At 40.2% G+C, this 25,381-nt stretch overlaps 1 protein-coding gene across 1 annotated transcript in view; it reads left to right on the forward strand.

Moving 5' to 3' along the window:
• The first annotated feature begins 9,660 nt into the window (after positions 1 to 9,660).
• Positions 9,661 to 25,381, forward strand: part of cica (capicua transcriptional repressor a) — a 31,915-nt gene continuing 16,194 nt past the window's right edge. The window contains 10 exon segments of the mRNA XM_046843763.1: positions 9,661 to 9,848; positions 11,482 to 13,372; positions 13,375 to 15,154; positions 18,288 to 18,410; positions 20,964 to 21,108; positions 21,306 to 21,405; positions 21,583 to 21,765; positions 21,846 to 21,978; positions 23,080 to 23,255; positions 23,364 to 23,487. Coding sequence (XP_046699719.1) covers positions 11,612 to 13,372; positions 13,375 to 15,154; positions 18,288 to 18,410; positions 20,964 to 21,108; positions 21,306 to 21,405; positions 21,583 to 21,765; positions 21,846 to 21,978; positions 23,080 to 23,255; positions 23,364 to 23,487 — 4,525 coding nt within the window. The 5' untranslated portion in view covers positions 9,661 to 9,848; positions 11,482 to 11,611.

Raw genomic sequence — 25,381 nt, forward strand, 5'->3', positions numbered from 1 at the left:
TATCGTCCCGTTGCACTCACACCCATCATGATGAAGTGCTTGAGAGGCTTGTCATGAGGCACATAAAGACCCAGCTCCCACCGCACTGGACCCCATGCAGTTTGCGTATCGTCCAATCCGCTCCACGGATGATGCCATCTCCACAACCCTCTATCTGGCCCTCACCCATCTGGATAACAAGGACTCTTATGTGAGGATGCTGTTCATAGACTTCAGTTCAGCATTCAACACAATTATTCCCCAGCACCTGATCGAGAAGCTGAGCCTACTAGGCCTGAACACCTCTCTCTGCAACTGGATCCTGGACTTCCTGACCGAGAGACCTCAGTCAGTCCGGATCGGGAACAGCATCTCCAGCACCACCACACTGAGCACTGGAGCCCCTCAGGGCTGTGTGCTCAGTCCACTGCTGTTCACTCTGCTGACTCACGACTGTGCACCAACGCACAGCTCGAATCATATCATTAAGTTTGTTGATGACACGACCGTGGTGGGTCTAATCAGCAAGAACGACGAGTCAGCATACAGAGAGGAGGTGCAACGGTTAACAGCCTGGTGTGGAGCCAACAACCTGTCTCTGAAAGTGGACAAAACCAAAGAGATGGTTGTTGACTTCAAATGTTTACATGCCTTTTGTTGCTGATCTTCCGGGACGTGTTCTTTTTGCACAATATTCTGTCCAAATCCTTTGGTCACTGATCACTTTATTTTTGATTGCTGCTATTAAATTTTATACTATTATAGAATTGCAAAATTCTGTTTACATTTCTGTTTACATTTTTCTGCTACTGTGCACCTTATCCTGTCACGACAGGTTTTACTGGCGGAGCTATTGCTGTTTTTATTTTTATATTTTGTGTATTGTCCTGCACTGTCCTGTGTTGTCTTGCACTGTCTTGTGTTGTCTTTCGCACTGTTTGCACCAGTTGCACACATGCACTTTATGTGGCGAGGATCTTAGTTCCTGGCCCTGTGTTCTTCTGTTCTGTGACTGTTGTTTTATGTTGTTTTATGTAGCACCTGGGTTCAGGAGGAACGTTGTTTCATTTCACTGTATACTGCATCAGCTATATATAGTTGAAATGACAATAAAAGCTTCTTGACTTGACACCTGCTAGAAGGTATGTGGGGTCCGTGTCAAGTCAAGTCAAGTCAAGTCAAGAGGCTTTTATTGTTATTTCTACTATACACAGTGGTACACAGTACACAGTAAAAACGAGACAACGTTCCTCCGGAACCCTGGTGCTACACTAAACAATGAAAACAGAACAACATAGAGCTACAACACAAGCTACATAAAGTGCATCGAGTGCAATCTAGTGCAAACAGTGCAGACAGACAGTGCAGACAGACGACACAAGACAAGACACAAAACCCAATATAGCGCCGACCAGTAAACCTACTGTATACTTGATTATACAGTACTGTACAGAAGACTGTAAAAACTATACAAACTAAAAACTATACCCCAGAAGTTTGTATAAACAAAACAATGTAGTGCAAAAAATACAGCAGCAGTCAAAGGTGCAAAAAACAGCATGTAAACAGTATAATACAGTGATAAATTATAAATGTGCAAAAAACAGCAGTTAAGAGTGTGGTCCAGTCGAGAATAATAGTAAATAATAAATAAATGAATGGTGGTGGAATGGATTGAGATGAGTGATGAGTGTGTGTTTAGTGTTAAGTCCAGGAAAAATTTTACAGTTCGGTAACACACATTTGAGTGAGTTTGTGTGTGTATGTGTGAGAGTGCTGTTTTATCTCTGTGTATTGAGAAGCCTGATGGCTTGTGGAAAGAAACTGTTGCACAGTCTTCTTGTGGCGGCCCGAATGCTTTGGAACCGTTTTCCTGATGGCAGGAGGGTAAAAAGTGTGTGTGACGGGTGTGTGTGGTCATCCACAATGCTGTGTGCTTTGCGGATGCAGCGTCTGGTGTAAATGTCCATGATAGAGGGGAGAGAGACTCCGATGATCTTCTCAGCTGTCCTCACTATCCTCTGTAGGGTCTTGCGGTCCGAGACGGTGCAGTTCCCAAACCAGGCAGTGATGCAGCTGCTCAAGATGCTCTCAATGGTCCCTCTGTAGAACATGGTCAGGATGGGTGGAGGGAGGTGGGTTTTTCTCTGCATTCTCAGGAAGTAGAGACGCTGCTGTGCTTTCTTTGTGATGGAGCTGATGTTGAGTGACCAGGTGAGGTTGTCTGCCAGATGAACACCAAGGAATTTGGTGCTCTTGACAATCTCCACTGAGGATCCATCAATAATCAGTGGAGATTGGTCGCTCTGTGCTCTCCTGAAGTCCACAACCATCTCTTTCATTTTGTCAACGTTCAGAGACAGGTTGTTTGCTCCACACCAGGCAGTTAACCGTTGCAAATCCTCTCTATATGCTGACTCGTCGTTCTTGCTGATTAGACCCACCACGGTCGTGTCATCAGCAAACTTGATGATGTGGTTCGAGCTGTGCATTGCTACACAGTCGTGAGTCAGCAAAGTTCAATTCAATTCAATTCAATTCATTTTTATTTGTATAGCGCTTTTAACAATGAACATTGTCTCAAAGCAGCTTTACACAAATAATGTGGTGATTAAACGTAAATATGTTCTTTGTAAGTATGTTTGTCCCTGATGAGCAACTGTGGCAAGGAAAAACTCCCCGAGATGGCATAAGGAAGAAACCTTGAGCGGAATCAGACTCAAGAGGGAACCCATCCTCATCTGGGTTGCACCAAATGTCCATTTGAAGCAGATATACAATGCTGCGGGGTACAGTGATGATGATCAGAAGCAAACTGCACTCCTGAGTCAGTGCAGCAGACCGCCGACACCAACTACAGTCCAATCCATCCTCAAAGCACCCGTTCTACTCCGGAATTACATGGAACCACCCAAGGTGTTGATGAGAGACTGTCCCAAGCTGCACAAAAGTGTGAAGATCCACGGAGGGGAGAGGGGCAGGAACAGTGGTCACTGGAGCCTCAGGAGCATGTTTAACTCGACCGAGAGAGAGAGAGAGAGAGAGAGAGAGAGAGAGAGAGAGAGAGAGAGAGAGAGAGAGAGAGAGAGAAGGATATGGATTATTAAGTGTCCCTATTGTTGTATGAAAGTAATGTCACTGTGCAGTTTGGACTCCAGCAAGACTCGCTATGGCAGCATAACTAAAAGGGAGAACCAGAAGGTAACACAGACATGAGGGATCTCTGGGATAAGAGCTGACCCACCACACCACCGTCAACAAACCCGAGTGAACGTGTGAATGTGAGGGGACGACAGCATACAAATATACCAGTTCACCAAACACTCTATATCCATGCTCCCTCCAGATCTGAGCCTTTACCTAAGAAAAATCTACTGATGAATGGCTTGACTAAATAAATAAGTTTTCAACCTCGACTTGAACACTGAGACTGTGTCTGTTCCCGAACACTGGTTGGAAGGCTGTTCCATAACTGTGGGGCTTTATAAGAGAAAGATCTGTCCCCTGCTTAGTCTTCATTATTTGAGGAACCAACAGATAGCCAGCACCTTTTGATCTAAGTAGGCGTGGAGGATCATACTGGTACAGAAGCTCACTCAGATACTGCAGTGCGAGAGTGTTAAGTGCTTTATACGTCAGTAGTAGTATTTTATAATCAATGCGAGATTTAAGTGGGAGCCAGTGTAGACTGATTAAAACAGGGGCGATGTGGTCATATTTCCTAGATCTAGTGAGGACTCTTGCTGCTGCATTCTGAACTAACTGAAGCTTATTTATGCACTTACTCGCACACCCAGACAGTAAAGCGTTACAGTAGTCTAATCTAGAAGTAACAAAAGCATGAACTAGTTTTTCTGCATCCTGTAACGACATCATATTTCTAATTTTAGCAATATTTCTAAGGTGAAAGAAGGCGATCCTGGGGATATTATTCACGTGAGACTCAAAGGAAAGACTCGGGTCAATAATCACACCAAGGTCTTTGACAGCCGTACACGCTGAAACAGAAACACCATCCAGAGATGCTACGTAATCGGAAAGTTTACTTCTAGCTGCATGTGGTCCTAGTAAAAGTACTTCCGTCTTATCTGAGTTGAGCAGAAGAAAGTTATTAAGCATCCACTGTCTAATGTCCTTTACACACCTCTCAACATTGTTAAGCTGATCATTTGGCTTTGCTGAAATATACAGCTGTGTGTCATCAGCATAGCAATGGAAGCGAATCTCATCTTTATGAATGATTTCACCAAGAGGCAGCATATATAAAGAGAAAAGCAGTGGGCCTAAGACAGATCCTTGAGGAACACCAAACTTTACCTCATCGAGTGTGGAGAACTCACCATTTACATCAACAAACTGATAGCAATCAGTCAAATAAGACCTAAACCAAGAGAGAGCTGTTCCCTTTATTCCAACAACGTTCTCAAGTCTAGCAAGTAGTATAGTGTGATCAGTGGTGTCAAAAGCTGCACTAAGGTCGAGCAAAACAAGTAAGGAGACAAAACCCTGATCAGAGGCCAATAACAGGTCATTTACCACAGTAACTAGCGCCGTCTCTGTGCTATGATGAAGCCGAAATCCTGACTGATACATTTCAAAAATGTTATTCATAAGTAGGTGTGAGCATAACTGCTGTGCTACAACCTTTTCTAAAATTTTGGATATAAAGGGGAGATTTGATATTGGTCTGTACTTGGACAACTGACATGGGTCAAGGTCCGGTTTTTTAATAAGGGGGTGGATAACTGCCAGTTTGAAGGATTTAGGTACATAACCAGTGCTAATGGAAGAGTTTATTATTTTTAAAACAGGTTCGATTACCTCTGGAGTTACCTGTTTAAAGAAACTTGTAGGCAAGGGATCGAGAATGCAGGTTGATGATTTTGATGAGGAAATTAATGAAATTAAGTCATTCTCATGAATAGGAGTGACGCTTTGTAGTTGATTGTCTGCTATAATTACACTGCTGTCTACAGGGTTACTTGTAAAATAATTTGGATTTATATTAAACGTCTGGATTTCTTGCCTGATGTTTTCAATTTTATTATTAAAAAAGTTCATGAAATCATTACTACCTAATGATGGTGTGCTTGTTAGTGCAGTGCTTTTATTCCCTGTTAATTTTGCTACCGTGCTGAATAAAAATCTAGGATTATGCTTGTTATTTTCTATAAGGGTGGAGAAATATGCTGATCTAGCAGCACTAAAAGATTTTCTATAATTTAAGAGGCTCTCCTTCCATGCTATTTGAAATACTGTTAATTTTGTATGACGCCAATTACGTTCTAATTTTCGAGTGGTCTGTTTTAAGGTGCGCGTATGATCATTATACCACTGTGCTAATTTTTTTTCCCTGATCATTTTGGTCTTAAGGGGAGCTACATCATCTAGAGTGTAACGTAACGTTGTTTCTAGATGTTCAGTGGCTCAGTCGAGCTCTGCGGGGTCTAACGGAGATCTATCTAATATCATAATTTCGGGAAGATTATTAATAAAACGCACTGCTGTAGCTGACGTGAAAGTACGCTTAACACGGTAACGTGGTGAGGTAGAAATGCAATGACTAAGGCAGATTTTAAACGAGATTAGATAATGGTCTGAAATAGCTTCAGACTGTGGAATTATGACTAAGTTTTTTATTTTTAATCCAAATGTTAACAACAAATCGAGAGTGTGTCCACCACTATGAGTGGGTCCTATAACATTCTGATTAATTCCAACTGACTCTAGAATGGACACAACTGCTGCTCTTAAGGAGTCTTCCTGATTATCAAAATGAATATTAAAGTCACCAACAATTAATGATTTGTCTAAAGAAGTAGCTAAATTTGTAATGAAATCTGCAAATTCTATCAGAAAGTCAGAGTAGGGTCCTGGGGGTCTATAAAAAATAATTAGTGGAATTAACTGACTGGACCTGCTTTTTTTCGGACACTGAATATTTTATGTTGGTGTAAAGAACTTCAAATGTTTAAAATTTTTGTTTAGTCTTTTGTGTGACGTTTAGATTATTATTATAAATAGCTGCTACTCCACCTCCTCTGCCATTTAGACGGGGTTGGTGTATGTAACTATACCCAGGAGGACTCGCCTCATTTAATGCTACATATTCATTCGATTTAATCCATGTTACGTTTCGTTTCGTTTATGTTTTGGTAATTTCGTTTATAGTAAGCGCTTTTGACGTGAGAGATCTAATATTCAACAATCCAAATTTTTAGATCAGAGGTGCTGGCTGTGCGTTCAGTCCTATTTAATTTAATGTTAATCAGGTTACTAAAACAGACTTTATGTTAATTCCTATATTTTGGTTTTGCTCCGGGGACAGACACAGTCTCAATATGGTGGATTCTGAGTGACGACTCTGTGCAGCTAGCAGACGGTCGGTTTAGCCTGTCTGTCTGCTCCCTGGCCTTGGCTCTAGACAGTCACTTGTTAACTAGTGCTGTTCTGAGACTATTACCTATACTACAAGAAATGAGAGCAGCACCTTCCCGGGTGGGATGGATACCGTCCCGCCCTAACAGGCCAGCCTTGCCCTCAAAAATGCTCCAATTATTAATGAAGCCCACATTATTTTTGGAGCACCACTCGGACATCCAGCAGTTCAGCGACCATAACCTGCTGTAGGCTACATCGCCACGTCGCATTGGGATGGGGCCAGAGCATGCTACAGCATCGGACATTGCCTTCGCTAATTTACGCACCTCTATAATATTACTCTTAGTAACCTCTGACTGTCGGCGTATATCATTAGCTCCTGTGTGAAAAACTATCTTAGAGAACCTGTGCTTTCCTAAGAATCTAAGCTGACCTGCTATGTCCGGCGCCCTGGCTCCCGGTATACACATAACCTGTGCTGCTGGTGCCCCTAAAGGTCTAGCTAATTTCACGTGCCTCAGAATGGAGTCTCCTAAAACCAGAGCTCTTTCAGGTTTCTCAGCGGGTGCTTCACTGAGGAGAGCAAACCTGTTGGACACGCGAGCGAGAGGAATGGTGCTCCGTGGGCGAGCCTTAGCGTTAGCTTTGGCTTTGAGTATGCCGCCGAGTCGTCACCCATTCGCCCGCTGCGAGGGCTCTAATGCCGGAGTCGGGGGAATATTACCTTCACCTAGGGCATCCAGACTTTCCCCTGCAGAACCTGGACTGCTCTCACACTCACTACTTCTCTCTAGACTCTGGATGCGCTCCTCTAATGCTAAGATCTTCTCCGTCAAAGAGCAAACTAGCTTACACTGCTCACAGATAAAATTATTGCTAACAACGGAGAAAGACTGACTAAACATGTCACACTTCACACACTGAGTGAACTGTATGTTCGCCATAGTAGAGAAATTACGTACCTTAATGTGTTTACTGTAGTGTGTGTTCGTAGTTCCGCTCACTGCTTTCAAACCCTCAAACAGGGAAAATAGCACTCTTCAGAAAGCAAAAATAGTCGAGACGGAGCCAACGGAAAGTGAAGGATGCCAGGCGATTATGGAACAGCAAAACTGAGTCACAAATTTAAATTAGCGTTTGCTAAGTGAGCTCCTGCTCATGGCTTCCAGATAAAACTGTTGCTTCATTGTGACGTTGTTAGAGGGCCAACAGTCACACCCCCCTTTAACGCTCAACACTATCGCTCAGCCTCTCCCTCCTTTTCATCGGCTGCACCTGTTTCCCATTAATCGGACCCTTTAAAAGGTCCCTCTTCCCCTTTACTTGCTGTCCGATCTGTCCGAACTGTCGTACCGCCACCGGGCACCAACAAGGCCGCCGCACCGCCATCCGACCTCTGCAGAGGACGGTGCTCTGTCTCAGACCTTTGCAGAGGGCGTTGCTCGCCTCAGACCTTTTCCTGGCCCCAAAGGTGTTCTACCCAGTGGCAGTTCGCCTCAAGTTCTGCTGTGTCCACCGCTGGCACCCAATCTTCCTCATCATTTACATTTACATTTGCGGCATTTGGCAGACGCCCTTATCCAGAGCGACTTACAACTGCCTCCTCATGCCCCAGGATTTGCATGCCTGTCCAATACTTCCCTCCTTTAGACCAACTCCACCCACCCAGGACAGGTTGCAAGGCCCGGCCCACCTGGCTAAGGTGGGGAAAGGTGGGGTCCTGTCTGGGTCTGGACATTTTTGGATTGCGTTGGCTATGTAACTTTTTTTACTTGCCGTCCGATCTACCGTATACCTACCTTAGATTATCCGGACTACCTACTACTCCTGCGATCTCCTGAGTTTCCAATGCTCCTCGCTACGCTTCTTGTTAATTCTGGAATGGTTATTCTGCACAGTCTAGAAATACCAATATAAACTGCGAATATATAAAAAAAATATCACAGGTTGTAACATAAATGTATTCAGAAATATATTTTCAAATTAGCTCAGTACACCTAGGTTTAGAAGCTAAATTATTATAAATATAAAAAACTAAAAACCATATAAACTGCTTTTGAGTCTATTATATATTTTGTAATATATGCTAAATAAAATACGAACAGGTATTGTGATATTTGTAAATGATTCAATTTTAGACTGGCTTGGTAAAGCATTCAAAATATATATATACCTCAGTACTCGCTTCTGGAAAAAAGTAAGAAAAAAAACTTCTGTGATCTATTTTGAGACTTATCAACATCTTTAAAGGCCATGCTTTATTGTTACACAGTGTCTCACTGCTTTGTTAGTATCTTGCTCATGGACATTGAACTTTTAAAACACCAGATCAAGTAACAAGTTATATGATTTACTATTAACATCTCACAATAATATTGATAGTCACAAGCTTAATTTAGAAAATAATATGCTGGTTTTGTCAAGCTAAAATATTTACCTCTTCAAGTTTGTTACCGTTTAAAAAAACAGTGTTTTGTGTTACTGATCTGACATCAATTGATGAATTGATTAAATGTACTGTGATCCTTTATTCACAAACTGTCTTTTTAGTCTCACTAGTGACAGCAAGCAAAATGAGTTTGGAATGTTGCACGTTAACCGTGCTTTCTACATGAGTTAAAAGCATAGGGGGGCTTAAGAGTTAAAAAGAAAAACCCGGAAATAGCTCGGTTATTGGCTGCAGTCGTTCATGTTTGATGCACTCACTCTCTCACGGGAAACAGAGTCAGGAAATAAATACACATATCTTTCAGTCTTCTGTATCAAGTAAATATAACAAAATATAGCATCATTCTTATATAAAATTATCTTTAAAAATTGTATATAGAGATGTACTATAGACTACCGATTCATTAATTGGTCAATTAACTGATATTTAATCCGCAAATTTCCTAACAATGATTAAAATATAATAGGCTCTATGCGATATTTTCAGTTTTCGCTATATAACGCGTTTATTTCTAAGGATCCGGGATTCCCCATCCTGCATAGAACGTAAAGTGTGTAGTATTTTCAACACCCGGTCGTACAGTTCAGTCTCAGCTTGGTAGATCGTGCTATTTTTCTTTCTCTCTTTCACTAGACATTCCTTCATTCTCATTGGATCATCCAGGTTCAGGTTTAGCCAGCTGTTCCTTGTTTTCCCATAACCCCATTGGACTGGTCGCTCTGTCAATACTGTGCACTCTTATAGTCGGCTCCGCCTTTACAAGTGTTATTCGTGTTCCTATTGGCTACTGTAACCTACCATGTGCGCTGATTGGTTGTACTGGGGAGTTGTCAAGGCTTTGGACTTCATTCACCATTTTGCGTCGGTAGTGTAGCCCGAACCATAAGCGGTTATACGTTTTTTTTTTTCATTTGGAGTGCGGAAGAAACGCGTTTTTTTCTTTATTTTTTACGGTTTAAACCTGCGCGTTGGTATGGCGATCGCGAGGATTCTGTATTCAGTTTTATGAACCTGATCGACACTGATCACATCGAAAAGGGTGAGTTTAAAGCTTAATACAAATGTTTATTCTGTCTGCAGCACTGCGGTGCGGCGGCTCTGTGCGCTTGTAGAGAGTTGGGTGTTTTCTGTAACATTTGTAACCACTGGAGCTTTTTTTTTTTCGAAATGATGGTAGTGAAGCGTAAGGCTTTTAGTGTTTTCCTCTCTTACACACACACACACACACACACAGAGAGAAAGAGAGAGAAAGGCGTGTTGAGGTGCACAGTCAGCCTAAAACTTTTTTTTTTTACTCTGAATATATTTGAACAATGCCGGATACCCGTCTAGTTACGGTATATTCATTATAAAATATGCATATAAAAATGAGATACTTCCATGTTACAGTTCACAAACACACCCATTTTTTTTTCCTTTCGTACGTGTGTGGGCCCTTCGACTCGTAATACTCTTAGAGTAAACACATATCTGTTGATAGTATACTGCGTGTTTTTTTAGCCTTACGGAAATATACTTCTCCCCTGCGCCCAGCTTAATATTTCTTTCTTATTTTAGTGATTAGAGAAAGTAAATCATGTCGTGTCCTGGCGCAAATGTACACACGGTAGTGCAATGTGTCGGCTTCGTCATTATTTCGAGGATTTACGGAGCGTAAAAATGCGCTGCGGCCTTGCGTTGTAGACAGGCCTGCGTCACTTCACTACTGCGCGCGTGTGTGCGTGTGTGTGTGTGTGTGTGTGTGAAAGAGAGATAGAAATAAGAGGTTGTACGCACAGAGAAGGACAGTACAGCCAAAACGAGAGCTCTGCATTATACACTATTTTAATATAAGGCCATAATTACGAAAGCGTTGCTGATTAATACTATATATATATTAATAATTATTTAGCCCTTGATCATTACTTTTCTTACTTAAAGACTGTATGGTACGTTTTCTTTTTCCTTCTTCCAATTTGCAACCATCACAGTGTAAGGAAATGTGAACATTGTGTTGTATGGCTTAACAAACGTTATTACACTGTCATACATGGTTTGTGATACAATATAGTTTACACTTTTTACATTCTAAACTTTTCAACGTCATTTAAAGGTATCCTAGTTTTGAACTAAATAGCACTTGTGTAAAAAAATATATACTTTATAAGCTAACATTTTTTACATGCGCAAATACATTGGTGTTATGTGTTCATGTGTAATGTTGTGTAGCAGTATAGGAAGTATTCCAAGAGATAAGGAGAGAGATTTTGAAGACAGCCTGAGAAAGATAATTATGTAGTCCAATGTATCAATGACTGTGTAAAAATAATTTTAACTTTTAAGTTTCTTAAGTACATAATAATTAGTTAAAGGTCATATGGGTCAACAAGTGAAAGAGAGAGAGAGAGAGAGAGAGAGAGAGAGAGAGACTGAAATACCAGTCAAGAAGGAATTCCCCCACCTCTTCTGTTCCAGCCAAGAAACAAAAACCAGTGTGTGACTTGTCCAGGCAAGCACTTTTCTTGGTGTTCAGTTCAGATTTGTTTTGGCATGTAGAAGGCTACTAAATTGCATTAAGTTACATTATACATAATATAATAATGAAAGCAATAATATATATTTTTAAAAAGGACAAAATATTGCTAGTGTTAAATCATAAGTAATTTTGATTTGCATTCTGTGTTCCACTGCAGGGTTGAATTTTTTATATGAATAAGAAAAGAGAAAGGGCGGAATGAAAAAGAGAAACACAGAGCAAGACATTCATAGACTGGAACATATAAGAAAACTTAAAGACTAAACATTCTGTACAAGCAATTGAATATGAAGCCTTTTAAAAAACAAGGCAGACGGTCACCTCCATCAACACGAGCCAAAGGGAGTAAGAGAAGGGGGCTGATTGATGCAAGCCCAGAAGAGGAGAAGAGAGACACAGAGGAAAAAGCCAGGCTCTCACCATCTTCTCCCAAAAGACTGATATCATCAAATTCAGACTCATCACAGGATGAGCTAGTTAAATCCATTAGAACCCCAGAAGGAGAGGGAAAAAGAGAAGGAATACTGGATGTATCTGAGGATTATGGGAAGGCAAAGGATTCTCTGAGCTTCAAGTCAGGTGGAACACAAAGTGACAGTAATAGCCCCAATCCCTCATCCAACCGCAAGACAGCCACCTTTAAGGCCCGTGTGCCGAAGAAAAAGTATACCTCTGAGCACTATGCTGGAAACCATGGCAATGATGGTAATTCCAGTACTCCCCCCCAGAGTAACAGCAGCACACCTCACAATTCCTCCAGTGCTAGTCAGGGTAGCACTACTGGAGCTGAATACACAGAGACAGTCAGTCAGAGCAACCAGGTACCTGTGGCCAGCACCTCAGGGGTCATACAGAACAGCATGGCAGCACAGTCAAACAGAATGGGAAATGAGAATAGTGAGAGAGAAAAGATAAATACATCAAGTCCTCAGCGATGCTCCTCCACAGACACAGCCAGTGAGCACTCAGCTGACCTTGAGGTGACGACACAGCAATCTGGATCCCACTCCAGCATTCAGGGAGGACAATCTCAACTTAGTTCTTCACCTCTACAGGAAAATTTGCCAGCAGGACTATCACAAACACTTGCTAAGGGTTTAAAGAATCAGCGGGTCCTGGCCAGAGTGAGCACAAGAAGAGGGGACAGGTGGGCTCCTGATAGAGGACGAGAGTCGTCGGGAGTTTTCCGTGCTGGTGTTGTGCGGGATGTCAGTGGAGAGCACGGAACTGTGGATGTGCAGTTACATGGAGAGGAAACAACAATCAAATACCCATTTCAAGTAGCTGTTGATATGGTGGACATGATATTAGATGCACCCCCTCCGGGAAATGCATCTGTGCCCATAGGGACACGTGTGTGTGTACCATTTGGAGGTAGCAGTGAAAGCAGTGAGGGGGCACATCATTGGTACAGAGAAGGCCTGATTACCCAGGTGGACTCTCACCCTGCTGTTTCCTTTCCTTATCGTGTCCAACTCCAAGAAGATCCATCAGATGAAAAGGATAGAACTGGAACAGAGGAGGATTGGCGGGATAAGCCTGCTCAAGCAGTGTGGGTCTCACGACAGAGTCTTCGCCTTCTGGTTCCTCCATGGGACCTGGAGCTGCCGCAATCTACTGAGCAAGGGAAGAATGGTCGAATAGTGGGGGAAAGAGAGAAGGATTGGGAGGATAAAGAGGAGATGGAAGTGGAATCTGAATTGTGTCGATTCAGCACGGTGCCTAGGGTAACAAGGCCAATTTTAGTTACTGGACTGTTACACCCTGAAACATCTTCATTACCACTCTCTTCATCTTGTTCACTTAGCACTGCCATCACTTCTGTACTCAGCATAGCTCCAGACAGAGCTTGGGATTGCAGCCAACAAAAAGATCTGGAAAAAGAGAGGGAGTTACAAAGGCAATCTGAAAATGAACGAGAAAGGGAAAGGATTACTTTACAAGCACCAGCCCCAGAAGAGGACATGGAGGTCAGCCATTTTAGCATGGTTCCACTCAGGGAGGGTGGCCTCACATTAGCTATGGCCACCAAACCTCCGGTGTGCCCTCTCAGCATCGACCTATTCTCTCTAAGCCTGACTACCTCAGCCCTCATCTGTCAGTGGTGAGAGGCATAGGCACACCATTAGCACCCCACTTATCCCTTGGCCCCTCCTCTGTACTGCTGGGAATGGATGCAACTGCAGGTACCGCAGTCATCTCTTCTACCCCACAGTTGCCTCCACTTCCTCCATCCTCTTCACGCAGCTCCCTGGAGAAAACCTCCACTTCCAGCTCCCATGGTACATCAGGGGGAGGCTCCAGCTCGTCTTCTTCATCACGTTCCCGTACACCCCTCACAGCTGCTCAGCAGAAGTACAAGAAAGGGGATGTAGTATGCACTCCCACAGGAATCCGGAAAAAGTTTAATGGGAAACAGTGGCGGCGACTGTGTTCTCGTGAGGGCTGCTCTAAGGAGTCTCAAAGGCGTGGCTACTGCTCCCGTCATCTGTCTATGCGTACTAAAGAGATGGAGGCAGGAGGCGGTTTGGGCAGAGACAGAAGTGGTGCCAGTAGTACAGGCACCCTCACACCTGATCTCCGCTTAGGAGGTCGTACCAGCAGTGAGATTGATTGGGATGAGACATCACATGACAGTAGCGAAACCAGCAGTCGTGGTGGAGACTCACGACCTCGTTTAATTTTGCCTTCCCTTCTACCACAAGAACTGCCACGTGATTTGTCACGGTTTGACTTTGATGAGTGTGAGGCAGCAAACATGTTGGTGTCTCTGGGTAGCTCACGCTCAGGCACTCCCTCTTTCTCCCCTGTGTCCAATCAGTCACCCTTCTCTCCTGCCCCATCTCCTTCACCATCTCCACTCTTTGGTTTTCGCCCAGCCAATTTCAGTCCCATTACTGCACCTTCTTCTCTCACCCCTCGCCGTCCACGACATCTCAGTGGTACCAAGCTGGGTACTCCAAGTTCAGAGCGGGATCGCCACCTATCTGGCATTATGCCCACTTTTCAGACCAACCTGACCTTTACTGTGCCTATGAGTCCCAGCAAGCGTAAGTTGGATGCTCTCCCACCCCCAATTCCAATTGCATCTGATTATACTAAGTCTGATCCCCAATTAAGCGACTTGCCATTGGGTCTCAATCCTGCAGCCTTCAGAGCAGTTTCACCTCAAAGCCAGTCAAACACACCCTCTTCTCTTTCTTTTACTCGACCAAGGAGCACAACCAGTCGTCCCTCATCTTCTGCTGCCTCCACTCCTCCACCTATGTTGGTTTCTCCTACACCTCCCTCACCACTGCCTCAGGACCCCAGCTCACGCCGCATTGTACCCTTGCGTGATTCTCCTGTAATTGTTCGCAATCCTGATGTGCCACTGGAAAAATTCAGTGATGGTCCCTTGAGCAGAAGAGCAGGTTCTCGCTCAAGAGAGCATAGTCAAACATCTCATCTTGCTGTAGGTCTTCAGGCTCCTATTCCCATTAACAGAGCCACAAATGGTACAGTACTGCTCCGGAATTCTGCCCCCACCTTGGTGCTGGTAACCTCTGCCCAATCACTAACTACTGCAGCAACTGGTCATCAGACCTACTCAAGCCAGGGCCCTAGCTGTGTTTCATCTTCCAGTATAACCTCTGGACCCACAGGTTCAGGCTCTGGAGGGAGAGAGCAAGACAGAAAGTCAAGTGATCATCCAGACATACAAGGAGGGATTTTACCACAACCTGTGGCCTGCCATCCAAGTCCCACTGCTCTACTGCCTCTCATTTTACCAGCAGAATCTCCGCATCCTGCCCCTCGGAAAGATATTATAATGGGACGACCTGGCACCGGTAAGACTATAGAAAAGTTCTTGATCTCTTCTGATTTGTAATGTATCACAGCTTGTTTTACATCTTCTTGGTAGTCACTTCTTGTTATTGTAATAAATAATTTGTTTGTCGAGGACCACTTTTGTTTTTCACTTGGGGGGTGGATGGGTGTTTGTTTTTGGGGAGAAAATGCTTCTTAGGCACATTTTTGAAAGAAAACCTGTATTAGGGGTACTTATTTTATTAAGGAGAACCTTGATTTTCTGAGATCTCTAGAGCCAGAGCGAGTTAAACTGCCACTATGGATTAATTTTCCTATTTGAAGGTCACAGCGATGAGTCAAAGGAAAGTGCTGCTAAAGGGGTTGTATTTATTCTGTACAGAAATTACTAAAGAGAGACTTAAAGAGATTCTAGACCTCTCTTTCTGCTATCCACACACCTTCACATTGTCAAACCCTACTCCAAAATAGAGAGCATGAAAATGTTATATTATGTATGAAGGATAATATTGTTATTTCACATTTTATGCATGTTATTTTCTCTCCTTACATTTAACTTAATTTTGCTATTTTGACTCTTTAGTATTCTCACATACCCCTTTACTCTATTTTTGGTGTTACACAATTTTTACAAAATTTAGATCCTAGAATTTGAGAAGTCTAACGTACTGTTTATTGGACTTACAGAGCATTGACACTTTTTGTAAAAAAATTAATATATGAAGTAAAATCATTAAGTATTCTTAACATTAGTCATGACGAATAAGTCACCAATATACATACATTTTTGTACAAAATGTTTCTTATCTATACATTAACATGGGGAAGATTAGGAAAGCACAAATAAAATGAAAAAAAAAAACACTTTTGCCTTTATAAAACTGCATGCCTGTAATTAAGAAATTTCTGACTCTAATTTGTGATTAACCTGTCTAAGAGGATACAAGTGTATTTTGGCTCCTAGAGCACTAAAAGGGATGTTAAGAAAAGATCACTGTTTGGAGATTATAGTATAGCACCATCATATACTGCAGTCACAAAAGAATATATGAACTAACATCAGTCTCAAATTGTATATATTTTTTACTATTCTCAGCTGTTATTGGGTACAGACACAAAGCAGCATTCATATTTCCATATATGTTTGAAATATTAAAATCTTGAATAAAAAAAAACAAAAAAGATGTAAAATTCTGGCCTTCTAAATCAACATAAACTTTTGAATGTAGTTAACATGATTTAGAAGGCCAGAATTGTACATGATTTTTAATAATCAAGATTTAAAAAATTCAAACATCAATTGAAATATAAATGCTGTTTTGTGTCTGTACCCAATATTATATGTTTGGGATGCAGCTCTTAATAATGATGGCAGCTTAAAATAAAAATTGTTTGCATTTCAGTGAAAAGTACAGTTCAAACTGGAAATGAGTTTAAAAGACATATGGATGTTGGTTTTAATCCTTGCTCTCTCTCTCTCTCTCTCTCTCTCTCTCTCTCTCTATATATATATATATATATATATATATATATATATATATATATATAGTGAGGAAAATAAGTATTTGCACACCCTGCTATTTTGCAAGTTCTCCCACTTAGAAATCATGGAGGGGTCTGAAATTGTCATCGTAGGTGCATGTCCACTGTGAGAGACATAATCTAAAAAAAAAATCCAGAAATCACAATGTATAATTTTGTAACTATTTATTTGTATGATACAGCTGCAAATAAGTATTTGATAAGTATAAGTAGAAGTAGAAGAACACCTGAGAAAGTCAATGTTAATATTTGGTACAGTAGCCTTTGTTTGCAATTACAGAGGTCAAACGTTTCCTGTAGTTTTTCACCAGGTTTGCACACACTGCAGGAGGGATTTTGGCCCACTCCTCCACACAGATCTTCTCTAGATCAGTCAGGTTTCTGGCCTGTCACTGAGAAACACGGAGTTTGAGCTCCCTTTAAAGATTCTCTATTGGGTTTAGGTCTGGAGACTGGCTAGGCCATGCCAGAACCTTGATATGTTTCTTACAGAGCCACTCCTTGGTTATCCTGGCTGGGTGCTTCGGGTCATTGTCATGTTGGAAGACCCAGCCTCGACCCATCTTCAATGCTCTAACTGAGGGAAGGAGGTTGTTCCCCAAAATCTCGCAATACATGGCCCCGGTCATCCTCTCCTTAATACAGTGCAGTCGCCCTGTCCCATGTGCAGAAAAACACCCCCAAAGCATGATGCTACCACCCCCATGCTTCACAGTAGGGATGGTGTTCTTGGGATGGTACTCATCATTCTTCTTCCTTTAAACACGTTTAGTGGAATTATGACCCAAAAGTTCTATTTTGGTCTCATCTGACCACATGACCTTCTCCCATGACTCCTCTGGATCATCCAAATGGTCATTGGCAAGCTTAAGATGTGCCTGGACATGTGCTTGTTTAAGCAGGGGAACCTTCCGTGCCATACATGATTTCAAACCATGACGTCTTAGTGTATTACCAAGAGTAACCTTGGAAACGGTGGTCCCAGCTCTTTTCAGGTCATTGACCAGCTCCCCCCGTGTAGTTCTGGGCTGATTTCTCACCTTCCTTAGAATCATTGAGACCCAACGAGGTGAGATCCTGCATGGAGCCCCAGTCCCAGTCAGATTGACAGTCATGTTTAGCTTCTTCCATTTTCTAATGATTGCTCCAACAGAGGACCTTTTTTCACCAAGCTGCTTGGCAATTTCCCCGTAGCCCTTTCCAGCCTTGTGGAGGTGTACAATTTTGTCTCTAGTGTCTTTGGACAGCTCTTTGGTCTTGGCCATGTTAGTAGTTGAATTCTTACTGATTGTATGGGGTGGACAGGTGTCTTTATGCAGCTAAGGATTTTTTTTTTAGATTATGTCTCTCACAGTGGACATGCACCTACGATGACAATTTCAGACCCCTCCATGATTTCTAAGTGGGAGAACTTGAAAAATAGCAGGGTGTTCAAATACTTATTTTCCTCACTGTATATATATATATATATATATATATATATATATATATATATATATATATATATATATATATATATATATATATATATATAGGATGGATAAGACAATGTGTGAACACTGCTGCTTAATATTATATTTTATCTATCTTTGATTCTTTGTCTTTTGGTAGTTTGGACTAATGTCGAGCCTCGCTCATTACAAGTGTTTCCCTGGCATTCATTGGTTCCTTTCCTGGAGACCAGCCAATCAAATTCATCTAATCATCCTACAGATGGTCAAACACAGAGCAAAGGTAAGCCTTGAATTGTTAGACATAAATTGTTTTTATGGAGTTTTATGTTGAAATAATGAAATTTATTAATACAAATATAATTATTTATTATAAAATTAAGTACAATGTTAATTAGGGATGAACCGAAATGAAAATTCTGGGCCAAAACCGAAAACCGAAAAAGAGGAAAGCAAGGCCGAAAACCGAAACACCGAAAAAAAATTATGCCAATTATTATTACCATTGCATTTATGGCTATGGCTGTGTACTAACCTTACTAAAATCAAGGCATTTCTATTGTATAAATTAATATTAAAGTTTCAAAGAATAAATCAATTACAAATTAGGAAAATATTTATTTATAGCACATTGCAACAATGCACAGGATAAAATAAAATAAAATTCTAACTTAATTGTTTAACTTAAATGCACTCATGTGTACATTAAATAATAATGTACAGGCCCTCTGGCCTGCTGAAAGGTTGTAAAATTAAATATGTTCAAAGTGCATTCAGAACAAGTGCAACTGCTTAAAGATACAATACAACAATATCACTGGGAAACTTCCTGCCTTTTCAAAAACGTCCGCCACAGACGGAGTGCACGTGCTCGGAGGGGTTTTGCTTTTTTGTGCCATGTTTCTCTCATATTCAGCATAGCAATCGGGATGTTTGGATTTCAGGTGATAAATTAAACCAGACGTGGAGAAAGTCTTTGCAGACGAAATTTCGGCATTACATGTTTTGCAAATCGCTATCCGTGGGTCTTTCTCAGATATACTGAAATACATCCACACCGCAGACATGTTGTTTTAGACATGCACGTGCAGGCAGCGGTTTCTGTTTGCGTCATCACAACAAAATGCTCTTTTGGGCCATTTTCGGCCGAAAATTTTCGGTGGCCGAATATTCGGTGCATCCCTAATGTTAATACAGTACAGTACTGTATAAATAAAATAGCATTTTTGGGGTGGCAGGCGGTTTTGTAACGTAACCAACCCAAACGGGGAATTACTGTATATTTAATTTGAATGATTTAGAATTTAAGTATGTAAAGGATTAAATCTATGTGTTAATTCACCATTTTAGATTTACTTTCAAAATAGCGTCTTGGTATCTCCCAGGCAAAAGCAGTCAAACACAGAACCTTTCTCTACTCCCCTCACACACACTGCAGCATATTGCAGCATAGTAGGCGGCAGCAAAGCTAGAAATAAAAGCATGGAAGCAAGATATTCCTAGACAAGATGGTGAGAAAATTGTTTCTCGAATCTTTTAATATAACAGAGTAAACATTGTAATATTTTAAATAGGAATCAGTTGGACAAGTTGGCTAGAGATTAAAATTTTAGTATGTATAGTGGGTAAGTTGATCTTGGCTGGTTAATTAGTTTATTAACAAGATTCTTCACTTCCTAGTAAATGACCTTGCCATGAAGCTTGAAGTAATGATAACCTTTACCCATCTTTTAGCACAGCAATAATCCAATAAACCACTAGAGGGCATGTGTTACAGTGATTTCATCATTCTTTTTCTCTTTTTTCTCATCCAATTCTTTTTTAAATCAGGGTTAAGGAAACACCACAGGACTCCATCACGATAACAAGCACCACACACTGACTAGCACTGCAGTGGTGTTTATCTGCGTCATATTTGCAACTGAATTCATTCAGATTGCAAATTTCAAATGAACTGTTTATATGAATCCTAAACTGAGCTGTCTGTAGACACCCTTAATTTATATGCATGCTATATGCAATTCAGTGTTACCATAACAACAAGAATCATGTGAGTCTAGTTGAGCTGTTCAGCTTTTTAATCATGCTGCTTTCTCTCGTTAAACAAAATGTCATCCAACTGTGATTATTAAACAGGCGTTGAGAAAAAGCACGTTTGACCACAGTACATTTTATATTTACCTTAAATTTACAGACGAGTCTATTGAGCCTGCATCATTCATTTAGAAAGCTATGTGAATGTTGGCTCAGGGCAAACAAACTAATAATGTATAGTTATAAAATGTAATAATAATAGTTTATGCTAATTTTCTTCATATTCCTGTGCATATGTTGGTAAATGCCCATTACTGTATAAGCACAGCACATTCACATTAAAGCAAATATATTACATAAAAGTAAAGATGCTACATGCTACAGCTTATATACATGATATGATTATGGAGACCAAGCAGGTAACATAGAGAAACTTTTAGATTTAATTGTGTGTCAGGCAGAAGTCTCACAAGCCGCCATGTGTGTCAGCTTCTTGTGCATTTTGACTTCTTAATTTTGCTTTATAAAGCCATGCTGCCCAATAACGAGTATATAATACATATAGGTAATATATTGCAAAGTATGTATGACACACCTGGGTTTTCCTAAACTTTAGTTGAGAAACAGTGTTCAATAATTATACAAAGTCTTTTACTATGGGGTTTTGCACACAGTTTAACAAAAATACTATCCAGTACAGAATAATGCCATCTCAATTATATTCATTATAGCATCTTTTTTAAATTTAAAGGAACAATATAAAATGCGAAGGTTTCAGTCACTGTTTTCTGCCACATCTTAGAGCCACAATGTGGAGTAAATATAATGACTGATGACCAATCAGTTGCTGAAAGACCATCGCCGTCTTGCCCACCACCCTCTGGAGGTGATCCCCCAGCAGAGAGAGGAGAAGGAGATAGTGAGACAGAGAGTGATGCTGATGATCTGTAAATATCTTTCTGCTCCATATACACATTTCATTCTTGCCTATAACACTGTATAACATTTGGGAGTTTACTGTTCAGCAGGATGATGCCTGTTCAACAAAACCTAAAACAATCAAAATGTGTTTTATAAAAAAAATAATAATAAAAACAGTGAATGTTGATTTCTGAAATGACCCTTTCTTTTATTGATTAAATAGCTTTTACTCAGGTGGAGGCCAAGATCCTGCCCTATTGACTTGTCCAGTGAAGAGACGGACTCAATCACTGAGCGCTTTGCCCAAAGACAATGACAAAAAGGTGGTTTACAAAGTGCAGAAACATGTATTGGTTCAGTTTAAGTCTTAAATCAAATTAAAAAGGGAAATGTATTTTGTGTGTTATATTTACTACTAGGATGTTACTGACAAAACATTTTTCCTACTTAATGAAAACCAATGTTTCTTTTCTTTGGCTACTTTATACCCATTACCACAGAAAGAGAAAGACCATATACGGCGACCAATGAATGCGTTTATGATCTTCAGCAAGCGTCACCGTGCTCTGGTGCACCAGAGGCACCCAAACCAGGACAATCGCACAGTTAGCAAGATCCTGGGTGAGTGGTGGTATGCTCTCGGTGCCAAGGAGAAGCAGAAGTATCACGACCTTGCCTTTCAGGTATCATTGCACTCATTTGTGGTTTGTTGTCTTTGAGATTTGGGTCTGTATGTCTATCTATATAACTGTTTATGTTTCAGGTTAAGGAGGCTCATTTCAGGGCGCATCCTGACTGGAAATGGTGTAATAAGGACAGGAGAAAGTCTTTGTCTGAGGGAAGAGGCACTCCAGGGGCTAAAGAAACCAGAGAAAGAAGTGCTTCTGAAAGCACAGGTCTGTTAATATGTCTGTTTAAAGCTTTTGCTCATAGTGCTTTGTTAAAATGATGTGACATGAGCAGATGTACCAAATTTCACTTGCAGATACATTAAACACTATAAACTGAAACATTTTTTTTTTGAGTTTCACAATAAACAGCAATAGACATGGTATAGAGCTGCTACACGTACCATGTCTATTGCTTGTATATATTCTCCTGCACTGATTGGAAGCAAGATATTCCTATCCAAGATGGTGTGAAAATTGTTTCTCAAATCTTTTAATATAACAGAGTAAACATTTTAATATTTTAAATAGGGATAAGTTGGACAAGTTGGCTAGAGATTACAATTTTAGTATGTATAGTGGGTGAGTTAAACTTGGCTAGTTAATTAGTTTATTAACATGATACTTCATTTCCTAGTAAATGTCCTTGCTCAGCAGCTTGTAGTAATGATGACCATCTTTGAACTGCAACAGTTCAATAAACCACTAGAGGGCAGGTGTTACAGTGATTTCATCATTCTATGCACACTTGGTCAGCCCACCTCCAATTCTTTTTTAAATCAGGGTTAAGGAAACACCACAGGACTCTATCACGATAACAAGCACCACACACTGACTAGCACTGCAGTGGTGTTTATCTGCATCATATTTGCCAGTGAGTTCATTCGGATTGCAAATTTCAAATGAACTGTTCATATGAATCCTAAACTGAGCTGTCTGTAGACACCCTTAATTTATATGCATGCTATATGCAATCCAGTGTTACCATAACAACAAGAATCATGTGAGTCGAGTTGAGCTGTTCAGCTTTTTAATCATGCTGCTTTCTCTCGCTAAACAAAATGTCATCCAACTCTGATTATTAAACAGATGTTGAAAAAAAGCATGTTTGACCACAGTAAATTTGCTTGAAATTTTATATTTACCTTTAAATTTACAGACAATTGAGTCCATTGAGCCTGCATCATTCAAATTCAAATTTTATTTGTCACATACACATTCATACAAAGTACGACATGTAGTGAAATGCATTCGTTTCATTAAGAAAGCTATGTGAATGTTGGCTCAGGGCAAACAAACTAATAATGTCTATAGATTCACTCATTCTAGAGACCCAGTCAAGTTCTCAGCATGGTGAGAACAAGGGAGCCGGGCCTAGCTGGGTGTCACCAGAAACTGAGCACTGGGGAGGGCCACTGGGAGGCCAACTTTCACGACCTCGTGCTTTGTCCCAGAGTGCAGTGCATAGCCCGGAAAGAAGTGAGGGAGAAAAGAATATAGTAAAGGTATTGTCAGGAATGGGCTATATAACATTTCAAACAGCATACTGCCTTAGTAATAGCAACCTTGTTTCTTTTCTCACACTCTCTCCCTCTCTCTTCTTGTTTCATCAGAATGGAATAAGTTCATTTCAGATTTGCCCCCTTCCTACCTCACAGCATGGAACTAGCGAGGATGTAACTAGTGATGAAGAACCGATGGTCATCTGTGAAGAAGAAGGAGATGATGATGTCATAGGTGAGTAATGTTTTCTTATTTTAACAGATTTTCTAATGCTTTCAAATCTTAATGATATCATATCAAAGCTCTTAATTTAATTCATTTGTATATGAACATCTAGTAGGTTTCTACTACATAAGATGAAAAAGCATTTACATTTCACAAAATCATTTTTTTAAATCGGTAGATGCAATGACAGCAATTAAATTCAAATTATACAAAATTTATTTGTATAATACATTTTAAAATGATCATTGTAACAAAGGATTGTTACAGGAAAATATACATTTTAAATGTAAGAATTTATCCATGATATATTGTGCAAGAAGCCACAGTGACAACAAGAAACTTACAAATTCTACAAACTAATAACGATCTATCAAATTAGACCTGAGCCAGGAAAGGGCCGTTCCTTTAACTCCAAACACATTCTCAAGTCTGTGAATGAGTATAAACACTGATGTCAAAAGCTGCACAAAATTCGGGCATTACATGCAAGACATGACCCTAATCAGCAGTCAGTACTAGGTCATTTACAACTTTAACTGGTGCTGTCTCTGTTCTATGATGAGGCCCAAAATCTGATTGATACATTTCAGTTTGATATTAAATTCAAGGTGAAAATTACTATGTTCAAAATGTTTTAATTAGGAGTTTGATAACTGCTGGTTTAAAAGTACACACATCCCTCACTCAAGCAAAAGTACAGATACTCATGTTTTAAAAGACTCTTGTAAATGTTGAAGTAATAACTACACTTTTTTATTAAAATTAAAGTAAAAAATTTTATGCTCTCACGTGTACTTAAGTAAAACGACATTTACTTACTAACTGGACATCACATCATGTTAATATATTCATACAAAATAATAAAAAATGTTGTTATCTAATGAATGTATCCAGGCTGAACAACCACCATAAAGAACACATCAAAGAAAAAAATGACGATTATCAGGTGATCAGGAATATCTCTGTTCTCAGTCATGTTTACATCACTGACTCCCTCTGTCTAATCCACGTTAACCTCAGAGTTAATGTTGCTTACCTCCTTGCTCGTTGTTAGCTTCATAGGCTAGCCTTTGTCTGTGATGCTAGGAAATAAGACATGTATGGTAGGTTGAAAAGCCTCGCAAGGACAAGAAATAGGATGATGGAATGAAAATTGAGCACAATGCTAACAAAAAATATTGATGTCACCAAATAGATTAAAACTAAAGTAACAAGCCTAGATGACAATGTAAGAAGTATAAAATACAGATATTTGTGCAAAAACTTTGATAAGTGAAAGTTAAAATTTGTCAGAAAAATAAATAGTGAAGTAAAGTACTAATTCCAGATAATCTACTTAAGTACAGTAAGTATTTGTACTTCTGTACTTTCCATCTCTTCATTAGAGTGTCTGGCTGGTAATTAATATTCAAACATTTTAACTGATTTTTTTATTTATTTGTAATTAAGCCCTCTGCATGAAGCCAATATTAATTAATTTGTTATTCAATAAGTAGATTAATTAAGAGACATGTTTATATCTAGAAGCACTAAGAGAGTTTCTAAAGTTCATGAGGCTCTCTCTCCATGCTGTTTTAAATTTAAAAAAATTATTTAGTAAATATGCATCATTAGTATGACTAATATAAAGCACATGTGGAATAAACAATATCAGTAATGCACAATACCAGAAAATGAGGAACTGGGGAAAGATCTACCATATTTTTCAGACTATAAGGTGCTATTTTTTTCCAAGTTTTGAACCCCGTGGCTTAAACAACGAAGCGGCTTATTTTTCCTGGGTTTTTCCCGGTTTCACAAACTTCAAGCCAAAAAACTGAACCCCATAACATTAGACCAATTACATTTCCGAACGGAAACGAAAAAACGCACCTCACCTGTGTTCTGAGCTGCATGGCATCGG

The sequence above is a fragment of the Silurus meridionalis genome, chromosome 29, assembly GCF_014805685.1.
Source record: "Silurus meridionalis isolate SWU-2019-XX chromosome 29, ASM1480568v1, whole genome shotgun sequence".
Classification (NCBI taxonomy): domain Eukaryota; kingdom Metazoa; phylum Chordata; class Actinopteri; order Siluriformes; family Siluridae; genus Silurus; species Silurus meridionalis.